General features: G+C 37.3%; 2 protein-coding genes across 13 annotated transcripts; one reads left to right on the forward strand and one right to left on the reverse strand.

Annotated features, from left to right (window-relative positions):
- Positions 1–120: 120 nt before the first annotated feature.
- LOC122406984 (uncharacterized) lies at positions 121–9,532 on the reverse strand. 11 transcript variants are annotated; one of them, XM_043412893.1, is made up of 12 exons: positions 7,944–8,371; positions 7,250–7,575; positions 4,867–5,367; positions 4,528–4,717; positions 4,293–4,448; positions 3,309–3,477; positions 2,684–2,788; positions 2,522–2,604; positions 1,612–1,723; positions 811–931; positions 572–742; positions 121–481 (listed from the first exon to the last, which is right to left on the reverse strand). In XM_043412893.1, exons 2-11 carry the CDS (start codon positions 7,436–7,438, stop codon positions 614–616), a joined length of 1,755 nt encoding a protein of 584 aa, XP_043268828.1. In that variant the 5' UTR covers positions 7,439–7,575; positions 7,944–8,371; the 3' UTR covers positions 121–481; positions 572–613. The 11 variants fall into 11 exon arrangements, with proteins under 11 accessions (XP_043268828.1, XP_043268826.1, XP_043268825.1 ...); XM_043412894.1 differs by having other exon boundaries at positions 349–481; positions 576–742; XM_043412891.1 differs by having other exon boundaries at positions 576–931.
- Positions 9,264–19,545, forward strand: LOC122406987 (zinc finger CCCH domain-containing protein 11B-like). Of its 2 annotated transcripts, none has more exons than XM_043412900.1 (6): positions 9,264–9,456; positions 9,802–9,901; positions 10,945–11,064; positions 11,173–11,350; positions 11,577–11,693; positions 16,709–19,545. In XM_043412900.1, exons 2-6 carry the CDS (start codon positions 9,842–9,844, stop codon positions 17,728–17,730), a joined length of 1,497 nt encoding a protein of 498 aa, XP_043268835.1. In that variant the 5' UTR covers positions 9,264–9,456; positions 9,802–9,841; the 3' UTR covers positions 17,731–19,545. The 2 variants fall into 2 exon arrangements, with proteins under 2 accessions (XP_043268835.1, XP_043268834.1); XM_043412899.1 differs by lacking the exon at positions 9,264–9,456 and adding an exon at positions 9,507–9,646.
- The last annotated feature ends 160 nt before the right edge of the window (positions 19,546–19,705 follow it).

A 19,705-nucleotide genomic window follows, 5' to 3' on the forward strand; every position in this document is an offset into this window, starting at 1 on the left:
TGGAAATAATATTTTATATTTTATGCTCTTTATATTTTTTGTTGTCAATGAAGTGACAGTAACTTGAATTTTATCCAGAATTTAAAACAGTCATTCCGAAATGAATGAATGCACAAAATGTACAGTTTGCTCAAAGTAGCATGTTTTATTGACATACAGCTGGTACATTTATTCCGTGTAACCAAGTGCAATGAACGCTTGAAAGGAAGCGGCAAGAAAATGATTTCAAAAACTCGCTTCGTATTACGTTGTAATACTAAGAATTTTCATCGACAAGTTTCCGCTTCAAATTTCAATTAGAAATTACTTCTTTCGTGAAAAACTTAGAATTACGATGCTTTACCCAGCGTTGCGTGTATCATTTTTATATTATCTTTTCTCCGCACGAGTTGAGCATTTGGTTAAATTTTTTACAAAAAGGATTAAAAAAATCCACATCATTGCGTTAATCAATCCAGTCATCTCACTATCGTCTTTGAATCTGAAATATTGTAATGAATTATTAATCTTACAATACAAATTGTGATCATCTTTGGTTAATTTAAATAAAAATTCGTAAAGACTGAAATACTTGCGACCACTTGATTTGAACTTGTTGGTTGTTTTTAAAATTTTATATAATGATGGACGGCGGAGGCTTGTATGGCTGAGTTTGAGGTGAAAAATCAAGGCCTGTGCAGAGTCCCAGCGTTGTGTCGTTGCATCGACGAAGACTCTCGATTTCGTCTTGTACATCAGAAAGCTAGAAAATAGGAAAAAATAATGTATCGAGCTGCTGACGAGTCTTCTCGGCACAGTTATAATTTGTACTTTTTTAATCTCGTTCTCCAAAAGCTTCTGCTCAGAACGAGGCGTCATGGTTTTCGATTCTCTAGATTTTTCCAACTGATTGAGCGACTCGTAGAGATCTTTCATTTTGTGATCGATATTTCTGGAAAAAATGAACATATTGTCTCTTTCGCTTGTCATGTATGAGTTAAGTGGTCTACTCTAATAAGAATTTTCAAAAAATCGATTTTTTTATTGCTTGTTCGAAAGTATACATATTTAAAAGTATCATACTAAAATTTTATAACGACCTGAGCAGTCTTAGTCTACTTATGAGCGACGTTTACTCGGTTGTCTGGACGCGCTAATGCACACCGCCCAGTGCGGTACCGCGTACCTGCCTCTGTTTAAACGCGTTTTTCTCAAAATTATGTTTTTGGATGGCTCGTTGATAAAATCTCCGAAACTATTTTGAAATTTTTAGTGGAACTATTTTTTTTTTTGCAAAAAACCATGAACGTGCTTTTTCGTAGTTTTTGAAAAAATGGCTGCCATTTTGTCATTTTTGAAAAAATAAAAAATCGTATGATGTGCACTATAGCCATTTACCTATTGAATCTAAAACAAATTTTTTTTCAACACCGCAAACTCATCTTTTTTCTCCCCCGTTTTTCTGTATGAAAGCTGAGTAAAATAAAAATAAAAATAAAAAAAATTCGTGTATTTTCTAGGCCCAATACTTTTCATATTCATATTTATTATTTCTACCGGTCAAAAAAATCATGAAAAATTGATCAAAAAATTCATTGCCCATCTAATTAGGGTAAGCCCGTTAAAACTTACGTTGCCCAATCCAGATGTCGTTTTCTTGTTTTAACGCTCTGCAAAGGCATTTTCGATTGACTCTTGAGCGAAGAACCATCGGAATGAATATCGATCCCGAACGGGGTGTCTTCTAATGACGAGAAAATAGAAATTCAATTTTCCTTAATCGACGATTTATTGTTTGAAGAGAATTCGCCAACTCGATAATAAAAATCTCTCGAACGATAAGATTTCTTGAAATTTATCAACTTTTTACAGCCAAAATATTCTTTGACGTGGAATCAATCGAACGATCTATTTTTTCGTTTTAAATGGGTTTCGAAATTTTTCTGACGGTTGCGATTTTTTTTTCAAATTATTCTCCTCTTAAGGTTGTCACAAACTTGAAAAAAAATGAATCGTGCATCGTCCTTGTTTCTCGAAAAGGTTTATCACAATATTCACAAATTTTCTAAGTCATCGGAGTACAGAATTTTCCGGATTCTGTCTCTAAAAAAAAGTCTATGAGAAAAAGCTCAAAGCAAAAAGTTTATTCGGAAAAATGCAAATGTTCTAAAAAATCGACCATTCTTGTGAATCGTCCAATTACTTTCCGTGTTTTTTCAACAATTTTTCGATTATTGTACCATTAAATATCATAATTTTTGGCATTATTTTGCATACGTGATTCTAAGTATTTACTCTGAAAGACAATCATATCATTCAGTAATTCCAATCAATTGTCCACTAAATTTTTTCTCAAAAAAAGCTCGTTATGAGATCCATTAAATTTTTCACGAATTTTCGTTCTTGACAGTTTATTCCTTTGCGGTTTTCCTTCCTTTGCAACTTCATTCATATTTGTTTTCTCCCTTTAATTTATTTGAAATTCATGATATATTTTTCCCGACCATTGTTTTTTCAGTTTTGATAATTCATGCATAAATACCTTCTGTTCTGCTGGCTGCTCTGCTCATGCTTCTCTTATAACTTCGTCTATCTCGTCTCCAGTTTTTCAGGGCATCTTGATCTCTGTTCAATTATGTTGATTGTACGAAATGAAACAACAATCGTAATAATTATTGTGATGGAAACAAAGAAACAATGTTACTTTATTTTCTGCAATGCGAGTGTCTGTTTCGTAAGCATTTCTTTGACTTTGGCGATCCACAGAAGTCTCATTTCCAGTGCTTCGTCTGAACCGCGATTCTTACATCTGTAAAAAAAGGTGAGAAGGAAGGGCATGAATATTCTAACGGATCATCATGCACAAAGGCTTAAAATCTTTCATTTATTCGTGATGAAAAGATGCTTGAAATACACAATGAAGAATAATTCAAGCACGACTTGGTCGCGAAGGAAACCAGCCCGTCGATCGTTTTTTAATTCCAAGATAATTTTCCAAAAACATGAACAGTTGATCGGGATCGTTGAGGCGCATCGGGCACACTTTTTCCATGGTTCTCTCGCTCGTTATTACGTCGAAAACTCTTTCCCTCGCATCCTTTCGCAAATTTGACTCAAACACACATCGCTTAGCGTCGATTTTAGGGAGCTTTGCTTTCTGAGGCTTCATCATCTCGCTTAAATCTTTCTTCTCAGGAATTTTCTCCTTTGCCAACGGTTGCCGAGTTTCAGTGATTTTTTTAGCACACGAATTACACAAAATCCCATTCTTTCCCATAATTATTCCTTCACCTGTTGCACTCGGTTGATAAGCAAAAATTCTCGTGTACCTGTTGCTCGGCTTGTAATTCCAGCCCCTTTCTCTGACCGATGTCTTCTTCGTTTCTCCACCAATGTGACCCGTTGAAGCACTACCAAAAATTCGTGAAGTTTTCGACGTCGTTTTCACAACCGGTGGATCCGAACAGAGAATCGTAGGAAGCTTGGCTTTTTTCTCGCCTGCATATAAACAATATTTTCAAATATATTCAAATCATGTCCGTAGGATGGGTGTCTAAATTGGGTCGACTTTTACTTCCCAATTAAAGATATTATCACTCTAAATTAATGTCAGAGTTATTAATTCAAAATTGTAAATATATTTTTTTAACTTATTTTTTGGTGAATGAAATTACAAGCCATTAATTGAACGGAGATCCATCACTAACTGAACCCAAAATTTCATTCGTCCCTGGCTAAAAAACTATAGTTTTTTTTTTATGTAAAAAATCGCTTTAGAAAGCGCAAAGGGAAACGGATAAAGAAAAAAGGGTTAATAAAAAAACAGAGGGCTATGACAGGAATGGCTCAAGCCAAGAAGAAACGAAATGCCGAAATAAGCAAATGTAAGATTACGAGTGTTCATTTTACCAATTTCGTTCAATCTTTAACGTATGACAATCGTCTCGAATTTTTTCGCAGACCTTCGTTATATACTTCATTGTTATTGTGCACTTTTTGATAAACTTCGTAAGAAGCGTTCATTCGTTATATGGAAAGATAAACGATTTTTTACGTATAGTCCCTATGCCCCGTGTTTTCCGTCATATTTATAAACACGTTTATCTAAATAACAAATAACAAATTTATGTAAATTTTAAGACTTTCTTAAGGAAATCATTCCGTCCATGAACAACCTTAATGATGAAACGCATTAACGATTTTCATACAAAGTTATCCACTTTTTACGTAAACTCTCAGATGAAAAACGATCTCCGTTCATGGAAGATAAAACTTCTGGCTCTCTTCGGACAATACAAAAACTCTGTTCTTACGTTCTGGCAGCGAGACAGCTTCGTCGGGATGCAATTTGTTCCATTCGTTTCGTAAGAAGTTGATTGTAGCTGCAAAACCGAGACCGAGAATATCCGGAGGTGGAAGAAAGAGCGGATTTCTTGAAGCTTGAAGTTCTTTCAAATTGGGCAGTAGACCTGGACGAAAAGTGATTCTGAGAGTTGTGAACGATCTCAAAAGCCGATAATTCATTAAAATCGTTTCATTTCTTCATACACAGTTCGAGTGGTAGCTCTTCGAATAAATTTCCATCGAGGAGTATCGTTTCCAAGCATTGATGATGTTTCACAGTCGCTGGTAGACTCTTCAGTTGATTGTTCCTCAGGTCGAGCCACTGCAGAACTCTCAGGCCCGAGAATAGTTCGTCGGGCAAGTTCGTCAATGAATTGTTCTCCAAATAAAGCATCTGAAATAATTCATTTTTAGTGACTCTTAATTCGTCCAGATCCTGCGAGTGACTCTGTCGTTGCGAATCAAAACTTCGTATATTTGGATTGAACATATTAATTGACCGGACATTATGGGCCTCACGAAAGGCAATCGCACTGATCTTACCCTCAAATTGGGTAAGTTTGCGATAATATCAAGAGGAAATTCCAAGAGTGAGAGATTCGTCATGTCGAGAAAGATGCCATTGCAGGATGGTAATTTTTTCGGGGGTTGGAGCGTCTGAGAAGACAAAGTCGATCCAGAAGTGGTTAGAGCGCTTTTGTTCCGAGTTTTTTTAGTTGTTCGAACGGAAGAGATGTCGGAAGCGTGTTCCGAAGCCTCGTCGAAATGAGTTGTCCATTTTGACCCATTTTGGTTCAAAATTTCTGTCGCTTCATCGGCTTTCTTCTCTTTTTCGGGAGTCAACGGTTCTTTGAAATCTTGAATTATTCTATGCCCTTCCTGGACATCGTTTTCTTGGGGCAACGTCGATTCCAGTAGCGATTCGTATTCGTAAATTTCGGTTGCTCCTTCCTCGAAACTATCGACATCGAGAATTGCTCGTGAGGAACGGACAGCCTCTATTCGAATGCTCCGAGTCCCATCTTCTTCGTCGTCCTTTTTTCCCTGGAAAAAATTCGACACTCATTTTCATCGGCAGAATCATGTTTGAAGGGAGAGGGCTCACGGAAAGATACAAAATTACCTTGATTTGATATTTTTTTCTCTCTCCTCACGATTTTCATCGATCAATTATTCATCTGATAATCTAACGCTAACATGTGCGGAGATAAAAAAGAAAAAATCGCTTCCACATTATTCTTCTCTTGACGGCCCACCGATACGCAAAAAAAAAAGGATTAAATTATTTTTTTTATGTAGATACATGAGAACTCAGCTACTTGAATGAAATAATTTAATTTGAAAATAATGACGAAGAAATTGAGTTTGATAAGGTTAGAAAAAATGGGAAAAAAATCATTTTTTTCTACAGTAAGAAGAAAAAGCCATTGGAACAACGAAAACGTGTCCTTACTTAAACATGATTAAAAGAACAAAATAGTTTTAGATCAAATTGGAGTTTCATTTTCTCGAAAAACATTGCAGTTTAATGAAGAAAACTCTTCCTTCCTATAATATCAATTGGTATTGAATCAACAATTTTTTTCCCTGTGCACTTCTTATGAGGATAAATAAGTCGGTATATCGCAACCGTAAGTGCGAGAGAGATAGATCAAATTTCGAAATTGAAATCCTTTGAGACATTAAAAAAGGCTCCGTCAGCCGATTTTTGCTACCGTCCTGCGTAAGCTGACAGAGCCTTTTTTCAATCGTTCAAACTCTGTCAAAAATTTCGATATTGAAAATTCCAAGTGAAGTTAATCAAGGTATTCCTTTCAAATGACCGTATTTTTTGGTGACGCAAACTATAGGGCACTCGAAATTTGGACTGATTCACAACCTCTGAGAAGTCGCTGTTATATAGGAAAAACTGTTTCTGCCATTTTTCCAACTTCTATCGTTAATATCCCTTTTAAAGATTCGGTAACCCTTTATCTTGATCGTCGCTATAGATTTTTTACTTTTTTTCTATCTATGAGACAGTTTGTATCAGGAATTTAGAATTATTTAGTATATGAATTATTTAATAGAAATGCAACGATGATGGAATGACCATAAGCTTTACGATTTTTCAAGTTTTAATTCCTTATTAAATGTTTGATAACCTGACCTGAAATTTTGCCAATCTATTCGCGTGCACTTTTACTTTACTGCAATTTAAAATCAGTTATTTGTAAAATATTCGGGATCGTGAAAGGGATACCTTAAGAGCATGGATCAGTCGACTCAGCTCACTTGGAATTTTCGAAATCGAAATTCTTTGACAAAGTTTGACCGATTAAAAAAAGGCTCTGTCAGTCGATTTTTGCCATCGTTCTGTGCAGGCTGACAGAGCCTTTTTTTAATCGATCAAACTGTGTCAAAAAATTTCGATTATGAAAATTCCAAGTGAGGTTAGTCAACTGATCCGTACTCTTAAAGTAAACGAATGTTGAGATTTTCGTTGTTACTTTGGAGATCTGATGATAATAATGATGAACTATATTTGCATAAGTGCTTCCGAATTCGTATGAGAAATTCGAAAAAATACTGCAACGGTGCTGTAAGAAAAATGTGCCAAAATTTTAATTAGAATGTGATTTTCTAGAGAACCGATTAATTGGGTGACAGAGACGTGACATTTTCGAGACACGGATGAAGTTGAAATCGAAATATAGAAATTTGACTCAACGCATTCGATTGCGGTGTGTTTCGAGCGATGTGCATTTGTTTAAAAACCAAATTTTGACGTCTTTGACAAGCAGTCAACGTCGGAAAAATCGAGGATGAAATTTTGTCAAAATAGTGAATGTGAAGATTGAAGAAAGTTCTTAATCCGTTTTGATTATTATTTTGCGTTTTCGGAGTTTCTTGCGAGGCTAATAATCGTTCAACTACCTTAATATACCTCTACACTCGTCCTCTGTGACGTAGCTTCTTCGATCGCTTCTTTCTCGGCAGATTCAGTCGACTCCGTTTTCTTATCAAATTTTTTCGGATCATAAATGGCTTCGTGGCTCGATAGGTAATTTTTGTTATTTGGATCCGCGCCGAAACCGTAATATTTGGTTAAAAGAATTTCCGTTATCTCGGACATTAGAAGTTTTCGAATGCGGACAAATCTTCGTGAATGTATGAATCACCGAACTCGAAAGCGGTGGATGCTTGTTTGATGATCGCCTAGGCGACGACGTACTCCTTTCGTTATCGATCGTTTAGGTGCACGCTCCTCATCTAAACACGAAATTAAATAATATTAAACAACTGGGCTTGCCGTTCTCGTTTCGAATTATACGAATTATATACGTTTTTCGTTTTTCATATATTTTTTGCTTCATTGTTTAGAGAAAGATTTTTCTTGAATATTTCCTTATCTTTATGAAAAACCAACGTACACTTTTTGTTACGATTAAAAAAAAGCACTCATAGTCGTTGGCTTTTAGACCGTTTAAAAGCGAATCTAATGGAAATCGAAAATTCAAACTTGAAGAGTTGAAATTTGGAAATATGCTAGAATAGTACATCGTGCATCTATTCCAAGAATTATTACAGGATCTACTGTTTAGTTGTCGTTTCCTTATCTTTATGAAAAACCAACGTACACTTTTTGTTACGATTAAAAAAAAGCACTCATAGTCGTTGACTTTTAGACCGTTTAAAAGTGAATCTAATGGAAATCGAAAATTCAAACTTGAAGAGTTGAAATTTGGAAATATGCTAGAATAGTACATCGTGCATCTATTCCAAGAATTATTACGGGATCTACTGTTTAGTTGTCGAGAAAACAATTCACGAAAATCACATTTTTTGAAGGGTTATACACAGGCTCTTATGGCAGGCATACTTCCTGTGCAACGACTTGGGTTCAATGAAATAGGATTCTCCCAACTTTAATGAGCCAAAAATAAGAACAAGAAAATAGAATGTTTTTAGATATCAATGATGTTTTGAGAAAGCCTTGCTACCGGTGAAAATCACTTGGGAATGGAAAAAGAAAAACACTTATTTGAGGTTAACGAGTAATAACGACACAAACGGTGAAAGGCTTGACAACACCACGAGCCACGAGCCAGCTGGTTTAAAATATAGATATGAATACGCATGTAAATAGAAAATGGCTGTTGTCACATTTTGCTTGACGATTTTATTACGAAAGTGTTTTAATCGCTGTCATTATATTCAAAAATCATCAATCTCGATAAATAAGTTACACATAATTTGAATAATTGCGAGAATAAATTTTAATCGTTTATTTGATCACCAAAAGAGCAAAAAGTTCAGTTGCTTTTTTGAATTACAAGTAATGTATGATCTTAAACGAAAATCCAAAAAAAAAAATCAATGATAAGTGATGGATCATAAAATAGCGTCTATAAACGAGGATTTTTTGGAAATCTTTACAGCCGAGAGCGGTGGCTGATTACAGTTATCATTGATGAAAATGAATGATAACTGTGATCAGCCAATTAATATTCAAAAACGATGCTGTTTTTGAATATTAATAATAAAATGACCCGAAAACATTTCAAGAGAAATCAAGATTGCGCCATTTTTCAAAAACCGCGCGTGACGAACTCGTAATCGAGGCGGGACGACGGAATAACCCTATAGTAGCAATTTTCAAAAGAGTGACAAAAAGTTACCTTAATGGTATACAAATGTCCGCCAAAAAGTTATCCGAAAGTTATCTGATGTCAAAAAGTTATCTTTCAGATAACTGCTAACTTTCTGATAACTTTTTGGCGGACATTTGTATACCATTAAGGTAACTTTTTGGCACACTTTTGAAAATTGCTACTATAGGGTAGGGAAGGAGCAGCAGCGCAATATCCGGTGCGTGTCGACAATCGAAACTAATCGAATAACAATTCGATATATCCGGTTTGAGAAAGACGCGTGTATGTATGCTGCTTGGTGGTTGTTATAACAGCCGATAGCAGGAGAGAAGAGGGAGGAAAATCGAGTGTGTTGTATTGAATTGGTTGTGAGTCGTGAGTGTTAGTACTGGTTAGTACTGTGAGTGCGCGTGTGTTTGCCTTCACCCGAGCCAGCAGCACCACAATCCGACGAAAGACGTGAGAGAAAAAAAGTTAGCGTGCAACATCAACGACAAACGTAAGTAAATTTTGACACGTCCATAATAAGCATAGAAAAAATGACCTTGTTAGGGTCGGATTTATATCGTTGGACGATCACGGTTTCCTTGGAAATATTCAAAGAAATATACTCTTAGTAGAAATTCAACTGTCGATCGACGAGTAAGAAAGCTTCACGCTTTTATACCAATCATGTTTCGTACTAAATGGTAACGATTTTCAGCGTGGACTGTAACGCTCGAATCTCATTTTTCTTTGCCTCTCTATCGCCTCTGATAACGATAAGATTTTTCAAATATTTCATTTAAAACCCGTCACGCAGGGTTTCTTCGTAATCACTATTTTTTCCTTTCTCCTTTCATAGCAAAGAGCACGATCACTCGGACTTCTATCAATTCTTGCAAATGGATCCCGTACCTAAAAATAACGACTGTTACTTTTTCTACTATTCTACGTGCACAAAGGTAAGTCGAAACATTCATTTATTCATCTTAAAATCTGTCCTCGGAAAGAATCACATTTCTCACCATTTCTAGAAACCTCGTGAACATTCCCATATTGCACGATGACCCTACGTTTGTAAGGTTAGGGTCGCCATATTGAATGTCCTATCACCTGTAGGCTTATAGTTTTTGGTTTCTCAAATTGTTCGTATGGTTCCACATGTTCATACATTTTTTTCGATTTTAAAGTTGCTTCACATAATTTAAAGACATTCGAAGTCGTCAGTTTTTATAAAAAAATTTTAATTGCATATGCGTGTAATTGTGAATGATCGCTGCTTCACATGTTTCATGCCAGAGTATTTTGCATCATACCAAATTTTTAAAAAATCATTGTGTTCTTTCATTAGTTGTGCTCATAGATTCAATGTTAATGGGCACTATGAGCATTAGGGAACTAAAAATAAAAAATTACTGTACGCTTCTTGTAATACATGAGTTGCTATCATTTAATCAATGTTTATTCCATATGCTTTTTTTTCATTCTTGTTTAAGCAAGTATACTAGACCTATTCAATATAGTTGGTGTCTCGAAAAATCAGGCTTTTCGCATGGAACTGTTTTAGTTTTCTATAATTATGATTTTCATTGAATTTTGCGTCTTATAGAAAAATGGAAGAACGATAATTTGCCTTTGTCTTTCTTATTCAATTTCATCAAATAACAATTCTACTTATCAGTTTTTTAGCACATCTTGCCCAGTGGGAGTTGAGTTTGTAGTTCTTCGGTTTCAGACACATTTTCCTAGTAAAATTTACAGTTTTTTTATTTTGCATTGTTATACAAATGAAAATGGTAATTTGCAAATTGATTAGTAGGGAAGTTAGCTCAAAATAAGACATTTCCAGAAATTCATCCACTTAAAGTTTTTTGGAAAGTGCATAGAATAAAAAGGAGCACATCTCGGATTATCTGCAACACTTATTTTCTCGTTTAAGTTGAGAAAGTGTTAAGATATATAAAATACACTGGGCATTTGAGAATTGATGAAAAATTGGTTACAGGGTGACAATTGTGCGTTTAGACATGAACCATCCGCGCTGGGCTGCGAGGTCATGTGTCAGTATTGGCAGCAGGGCAACTGTCTCAATGAGCACTGCAACTTTAGACACATGGAACTGAAGGTGGGCTCAGTAGTTAAATGACAGTAAAATAATTATTATTGATTCAATACTATTCTGATAATAATGACTTTTGGTTGTTGTTCATTGAATTAAAAAAATGAAAAACAGAAAAATCGCAAGTCGATTCCTTGCTTCTGGGAGTCACAACGAGGTGGTTGCAAAAAGCCTCATTGTCCATTTCTGCACACGGGTGGTCGTGCAGCACCAAATCCTGATCAGGCGAATCAAATAAAGACAGCGGAAGTAACTTCGAAGCCAGTCACCCAAGAATGGTCGAATCGTCCAGGTGCGCATGGTTTAATACATCTCAATAGTTATGCATGCGACGGATATAGCAATTTTTTTTATTTATAATTTGTGTGCGTCACATTAATGTCACATTAATTCGAACGCCGATAGATCCGATTGACTACCGGATGGAAAATATTTTTGGGACCATTCAAAAGAAAAGTACCTGAATGTAAATGCAGCGTTTGCAACGAGTTGTTTATGCGTAATTATTTCATGTATAGATGACGGAAAGTACGACGGAAGCGGCACCGAATCTGACCAAGGTCGGGGCAGCAGTGAGGCAGGGAGTTTCATTGGCAGTCCAGCTGTCGATCCTCTTATCGTCAACTTTGACGAAGGTATGAGGCTTTACTAGCCCCCCCGCCGCCCATCTTTCAACGTACACTACCTCACGCCAGGCACTCTATCCCTACCGTCTAGCCTACAAACGAACTTGAATCTCCGTAACACCCTGAGTATCCGGAACGGTCTTTCGATACCCGTCGATATTCCCAGTAGCCTTAATATAACCGGTGGTTCGAGCGGCGTACCACCACCAGCTGGTCTAAGCGTAACTCAAACAGGAGGCGTACAAAATTTGCAAACTAATCAATGCCATCATCACCACGTCACACCGCAGCAGTACGCTCATCAAGCGAATTATCACACACACACGCATGCACACGGGCAGACAATGGCGACCTTGCAGAATCAAGCCTCGACCTCACAGATTCATCAACGTCCATTTTTTAACCCGCCCTCTCATGCTGAGCAATCGCCTCAGCAGCAGAGGTCGAGGTTTCCTTTCCCTTTTCTCGGTTTCCCTTCGTACCGAAGATACTGAGAAATCTTTTCATTTAATCTGTAGGTCCTCTAATACGGTAGGCGATAAACACGAATTATAAAAGCCTGGCGGTGAGCGTGCACCGTCGCTCTATAGATAATCGAATCGAGTATGGTGCGAACGGGATGACCTTCCAGTAGGGGTGGGGGGGGGGGGAGACCAGGCTATAAAACAAAAAAAACTCAAAACAAAACAAGAGTCGAGAGAGAAGACAAATAACTTGAAACTAACATGACAAACAAAAGAGAAAACGTAAACAAACGAGATCGATAAGATTTCCGAGCAGTTCCCTCTCTTCCGTTTGGAATCGCGAACAAGAAGATCCGTCGAGATAATTCATCGCACCAGTGGCGACCGGGACTCATTTTTGCTCTGATATATCTGTGACGATAGTGTACGTTTCGAGGGTGGTACAAAAGTAGAAAATGTTGAGGAGAAAAACAAATTGAACAAGGAACAATAACTTTTGAGTTTCTTGACACGATTTGAGAGCACACTTTTATCGTGTTTCTCTTACGCGATTACGATTATCGGGCTTTTTCTCGCGTCCAGTTCGAGAGGAAATGATAAATATAAACACACATATACTTTGAATCATTATCCGGGCTATAAATGTTCTTCGGAATGGTTGGCTCTAGTACCTCTTTTTTCTCCCGAAAAAACCAACCTTACTAAACATTCGCGCACGTTTATCCTCGAAATCGAGAACTTACGCTGGATTCGTATGTAACTCGAAAGCTTATAAAAACACGCACGATCATTATTATTATAGATCGAAACCGGTATATCGGGCAACATCCCTAAAGTTTTCGTCATTTTTGTTTTTCTTCTCTCATCTAATCATTCTAGTGTTTCGTGTTTTCAACTCTTTGTTTTCTCGTGTCTCTCTCCTTTTTTTTCCACTGCACCGGCATATCTCTATCCCTAAAACATAATAAAAAAAATTTTCGAAAGAAATATTTAAATAGGTAAAGGATAACGTATTAAAAACTTAGTTACCTAGTCACGCTCGGTACACGAACGATCTAAATCATAATTCGGCTCTAGGGTATTATTCTCCAAAGTCTCACGGTCGCTCGAGTCCCAAATAAACGGTCCTCCCTACATTAATTCTCCGCGCATTGGGACATTTCGTTAATTCGATTCACTCTTCGTTGGCGTAGCTTTCTATTGCAATTTTTGCCATTGAACGAATAATTGAAACAAAATGAAACAAACGTCTGTGTATATATATTTTGAAATATATATATATATGCATAAATATATTTATAATAACGAAATAATATCGAGTCGCGGGATATCGGATGTTTGACCGACGATACGTCAAGCATCTCGCGGCCCCCACCTCCACCTCGTACGAATCGTGATTATTATGATGACAATGTGACCAACCCGGAAATACGCTAACATGCCTTCATATGTTTTGGCTTTTTACACAATTTTTTAGCAAACGCACGTATATTAAACGAAAAAAGAAGGAAACAAAAGAAAGAATGAAATTCGAGAAAAAGAAAAAAAAACGAATACGAAACGGGAGAAAATCGAAAAGGATAAATATCGTTGGCGGGAGCAAAATTCTATGTGTATTCGCGTGGCTCTTAAACGTCTCGTTAAACGACTCGTATAAATCAATCATATTATATTGTCGGTTTTGGTATAGAGTAGAATTGAATTAAGTTAATTAGATATGTGGGCCTTGGCGAAGGGATAATTCGCGTGTCCACTATTATCAAGTAGAATTTCAATTCAAAGTTATCACATCCAGTGACAAGTAGTTCGTGTATATATCAACTGCTTGAAATCGCGATTTATCGAATGAATGAAAGAAATAATGATATATAGGACGAAGAAAGAAAAAAAGAACGAAAAGATTATTTAAATTTGGGATTTCGTTTACGATCCATTGGAACTCTGAAAAATTTTGACTGATTTACACTCCAAACGCACGCTCACACGTACGTAAAATATAGGATTGCTTAAAACGGCACTTCATCATGTTTTTTCATAAATGAATGGTGTGATAAAGGAAACAAAAAAAATATATGGGAAAATGATTAGAATTCAAATTATGTAGGCATAATAAATGGGAGAGAGGAAGGGAGAAAGATTAGAAAAATTGTAGATTAATGGATCAAGCATTAGTCTTCCTTTCCGTTCTCTTCACCGGGTACGATCGAAATATATTTATGTATATTGTTTTTTTTAATTTAATTTTTTTTTTTTTTAATTGTAAATTCTCAGCCATATTCACTGATTTATTTTTGATCAACGCACGTTATCGAGTGAGTCTTGCATCGAAGTAAATCATAGCTACTAACACTTTCTCTCTTCTTCCTCCTCTCATCATAATTCTACTTCTCTTGTTCTTCTCTCTACTCCCTCCGCCTATTTCCGTTGCTTTTTTTGTTTATAAAGACAAGAAAGATTACAAAACAAATAAATAAATGAATTATCTACACTTAGCGACGAGATCGCTCAATAGTTTAGGAAAAAGTGGAGACAGGCCGACGGAGAAGCCTTTATCATAATATTATTACATATCTCGGATAAACGAGAATAAATTTTTCGTTGATTGTTATTGCATTTCACAATTTAATCGGCTTTTTGTGAAAAATTCCGGTTTTTTTACACCGATTCTTATCGTTACGAATCATCCACTTGTTTGTTTTCTTTTCCTTATTATTCCGTTTTATACATTTTTTTTTGTTTTTGTTTTTTTCAAACGTTTATATCCATGAAAGAAATGATTTTACATGAAATCACGTTTATAAGATTGGCGCTCAGTCGCACTGCGTTGTACGTGGACTGAATTTGCTCGCGCTCGATCACACTCGATTGTTCGTTCGATTTATTTGTTTTTCGTTTTTTCTATTTCTTCTGTGCAATGCTTCTGATGAGCGAAACGAAGCGTCGATGTGATGTTGTAAAACCCTCGTAGCGGCATTTGCATTGGCTCGAAATATCCTCGCCACTTTGTCTACGTACGGTAGCGACGTGAACAGACAAGGGAGTCTTGATGCTTCAAGAAAATCTAGATCAAATTTTGAATGAATATTAGTTTTATGTTTTCTGCTTAACAAGAAAAAAGATAGAGAAAACCACGCGACGTCAAAGAACCATGTCGATTTTAGTGACTTTCGCAAATGTAATTGCCGTTGCGACGGTTCATCAGAATAATTTGACGAATGATGAAGAGATAGGAAAAGTTTGAAAGAATAAAAATTCAAAAATTCAAAGAAAATGAGAGAATTGTCAGCCGTGCTATCAAAAAGATGTAATTGTTAACCAGAGCAAATCAGATCTGTGTAATATTTACACGTATGTACGGCTATGTATGCGTGTATTAAAATACGGAAACATACGTGCGTGTAAAGGAAAGCAAGAAACGAAAGAAATGGAAAAAAAAAATAATAATAATAATGATAAAAGAAAGTTATGTGAAAAAAAATACAAAAATTACTGAAGATACGCTGATACGCAATATGTGCATTATTATATGATCGATGTAAGCGAATGAAAATTATTACTTACGTTGAGACGATGTTTTGAATTTCAATAAACTTCATACCACAAAAAAACATTACAAATTATTAGCGGGATTTGAATAACTCGATCGACTAAATTTATGGGATAAAGAACCCCCATCGTTCCAAGCTCCACAAATCACCTTGTCAATTTTTGCGATCATTTTGTTAACATTTTTTTTAGAACTTTCGCGTCTTTGGCAACTGCTCTCTCTCTCTACATGGTCCATTGAAGACTAGGCTTTATACAATATGAATGTATGGTCGATTTGTTGAAAATGCAAACCTTGGCTCGTAAAGGCTCTTGTTTTGTCGAACTTTCATGACAACATTTGTTAAACTGTATTTTGAGAGCCGAACGAATAGCGTCATACACGAACTAAAAGGTGAAGAGATTTAACTACACCCAAGAAAAAAGGTGTGTTTCAGGGGCTGGGCCGAAGATTCGCCGATGCTCGGCTCGCGAACGAGTTGAAGAGAGCCTCCTTTTTTAGAAGACAAATAAAAGCTCGTTTCTTGTGTTTATTGTTGAAAAAACGAAATCTGTCGGTGTGCCACGAGAAGAGATTCCCGCAGTGTGTGAGCCATCGACTCAAAGACAGCGTCCAAGATTCATTAGATAGGAAAGTGGAAGAAAATGAGAGAAACAAACCGAATCAGAGAGACAGAGAGTGAGAGGGAAAGTGCGAGCGAAAAATATTTCAAAGGATGACGGAAGATTCTCTTGCCTGACTATTTATTGAAACTATTGTTCATTGAATGCCAATGATATTGAAAAATGAAAATTAAAAAAAAAAAAAAAAAAACGGAAGAGAGGGATATGAGGACAAAGAACATGCAAATGCCGCAAGCGAGGGCTCGAAGGTGCATCGTCGTCACGTTTATTTGTCAAGAAGACGAAATAATAAAGATAAATTAAAAAAAAAAAAAAAAAAAAACGTAATCAGTAAGGATAAGAAAATTGTACTAATCAGCTTTTTCGATATTATTCGTTGTGTTCTTGCAGAGTCTGACAGCGAAAGTGCACCCTCGCCAGTTAAGGCCCACACGGCGAGAGTACCTTATTGCAAGACTTACGAGGAGATCAGACTGGAGGAAATACAGGCTGAGAGTGCGGCATACTATTCTTACGAGCCAGACGATTATCTCGGGAATGCAGGGGGCGGCAAAGAGAAGCGAATCACTTCGGTTCGTGCTGCTCGTCGTACGGTATCGTTGTATTCTCGTGAGAGGTCCGCCGGAACCGGAACGACCGGAAAGCCGACAGTAGCACCAGGTGAAGCCGAGAAACCAACGGACTTTACGATCCTGACCCTGGAAGAAATCCGACGACGCAAGGCTGCCGCACAAGCACGCACCGAATCGAGCAGGGACGCATCTTCGACGAACGATAATCCGGAAATACGTAAAGCTCCACAGCGACGAAAACGGCTACTGGAAGAACAAACGACGGTGAGAGAATCAGCCGATTTTCTGAAAGATGCTATTAAAACATTGGCCGAATTGAAAGCAACGAGTCAAGAAGACAAAGTAGCACCAGTGGAAACGAGGAAACGGAAATTAGAAAATTCGAAATCGGACACCAGCGAGGACGAGAAAAACAAGACTGAAACGAGCTGCAGCACCAGTAGCAAAGTTCCCAAAGTTCCGCCGGTAAGATTGCGTCGTTCCCCAAAGCGTTTCGTTCGCTCTTACGAAACGACGACGAACGCCGCGATGTCCGACGAATCGATTAATCCCGCTGACGTCCAATCGGACAATACGCGCAACGATGAAATTGAAGTAAGACTTTGTGACAGCAGTACCTCGGATGACGTTCAAACCGTCGTTGAATCGAGTGGAACCATCGCACAAGAAAACGACGTAAATTCGCTGATAAACGTAAACACGGAAGATCTCAAACTCGAACAATTGTGCGATACGAATTTAAGCTCGAACGACGACGATTTTCTTACTGCTGTAGATCCAGTCTCGGAAGATATTCTCAAGGATATTGATGCTCTCCTCACGGAAAAATCCACTGTTTGAACAGTTCGATTTTTTTTATTGTCCTTTGTTTTCTTGTTATCTTCCTTCTCTTATTTACAACGAAGTTCAATCTTTCGTAGTATTCTGAGGCATGTGAGATAACGTGACTGAGATGAAAATCGAGAATAATTTGACTTCGTCGTGTTTGACGAGATCTCAATGCTGTCGAACCGATTCTTTACAAGCAATAACGACGAATCGCACGCGTATTTTCCGGAACATTCGTCTCCAAATCATTGATTTTCTTCACCACCTCTGTCGCAACTTCTTGAAGAATCTTCAGCTTCACGCGGAATTCAGGAACGTTAAGATTCGAGATAAAGAAATCGTCGGTTCCCAAACCGTTGCTGGGGAATTGGGGAAGAACAGTTTCTCCAAATTGGTCATCGTTTGAGGCATTTCCGAAATTATATCCACGCACGTAGGTATCCGATCGCACGAGTGAAGGACTCGTTTTTTGAACGGCCTGCTCCTTTTTTTCATCGCTCGGGAAATTTTTGCCTGCACTATCCGCAGTGTCATCAATCTTAATCGGTAATGGACTCGCCGTGACAACTTGCTCGTTCGGTGAATCTTGCAAGTTATCCGGGGCCGGTTTGTCGAGTGTTCGTAACCTCGCCAGGTTGCCGCCATTTCCGCCGTGCTCGTTATTCATTTTCGGAGTGTCTGGCGTGATCACCATTATTCCAACGGAGGGCGTTTTTATATTTTCACTCGAATCCGCGAAAACGGAATAGTGAATTTATAACTTCCGTAGTCGCCCTGATTACTTCCTCGTAAGTTAGAGGCGTTAAAATTGGTACCACATTTCGGTCGTTAATCGGTGCTACGAAGCGCCGCAGAAAATTCACGAATTCCGTTTTAAAATATTTGACGTTCATTTTGAAAGAACGTATAGGTAAGCTATCAACTGCGTTGTTTGACGACGAAGCTCGTTGTTATTCATCACGATCCCGGAAAGCTCATGACTCGAATTTGTAAATAAAATGGTAGAGGTGCGAAGCTGAGATCGAGAGATTAGAAAAAAAGAGTAAAAAAAACTAATCAAATCGAACGCGCAACGATCGACGACCAATGTGTATAATATCGGTAAAAAGTGTTGATATTAATTCCGAAGCGATGATGACTGTCATTACTTTCGTTTTTGTAATGACGAAAAATAGCAAATAGAAAAAAAATGAATATATTCTATTGTTTAATGTAAAAGTCGAGTGAGGATATCGAGAATTACACGAGCCTCGGTAAGCCACAATCCCGTCCATGAAGGAAAGTCCGGGATTTTCTCCTCCGTGAGTAAAGCGTCGACAGGAATATATGATCAACGACCGATTAGGAATCCCACGAGCAAAATCCTTTCATCGTCCGTTAGCACGATTCGATAAATGTATAAACAACCCACGAATTGGGACGAGTTAATACAGCTTATTTTCCGCAGCTACGAACGAAATCATCGAGGTAATTAGACCAGAGTGTTTCGTTGTTTGCGAATTTTACGAAAAAGATCCTTGTAATTCCTGATTTTAGACGATTCGTAATACCTGGAAATATTACGAATTCATTGATAATCTAAACTCAGAGTCGTTCACGATTAATTCATCACCCCTTAATAATTAGGTAGTTCAAAATCTTCATCAAAATCACTATTAATTCCCAACGACGCTGAAAATGCCTTTTTAACGAGAATAATGTACGAAAAAATGAATTAAAAAACTATAGTGCAACTGCGATCGGGCTTCGAGGAGCCCCCTCGTTCGATAACATCTACAAAAACGAATTATTGTTCGGCGAAATATACAATTGTTACAGTTTTTCGAATATACTCGAGTTTTATATTTACAACTTTCATTTTTCCCTCCTACGGTGGTCCGTTCGTACAGTATATTTCATCGATCATTTCAGAGTCTTGTTTTCTTTGCTCATTTTCTTTATTATTTTATTTCCGATGACTGCTCGTTCAAGATGAATTGGTATGGTC

Source organism: Venturia canescens, chromosome 2 (assembly GCF_019457755.1).
Source record: "Venturia canescens isolate UGA chromosome 2, ASM1945775v1, whole genome shotgun sequence".
Lineage (NCBI taxonomy): Eukaryota > Metazoa > Arthropoda > Insecta > Hymenoptera > Ichneumonidae > Venturia > Venturia canescens.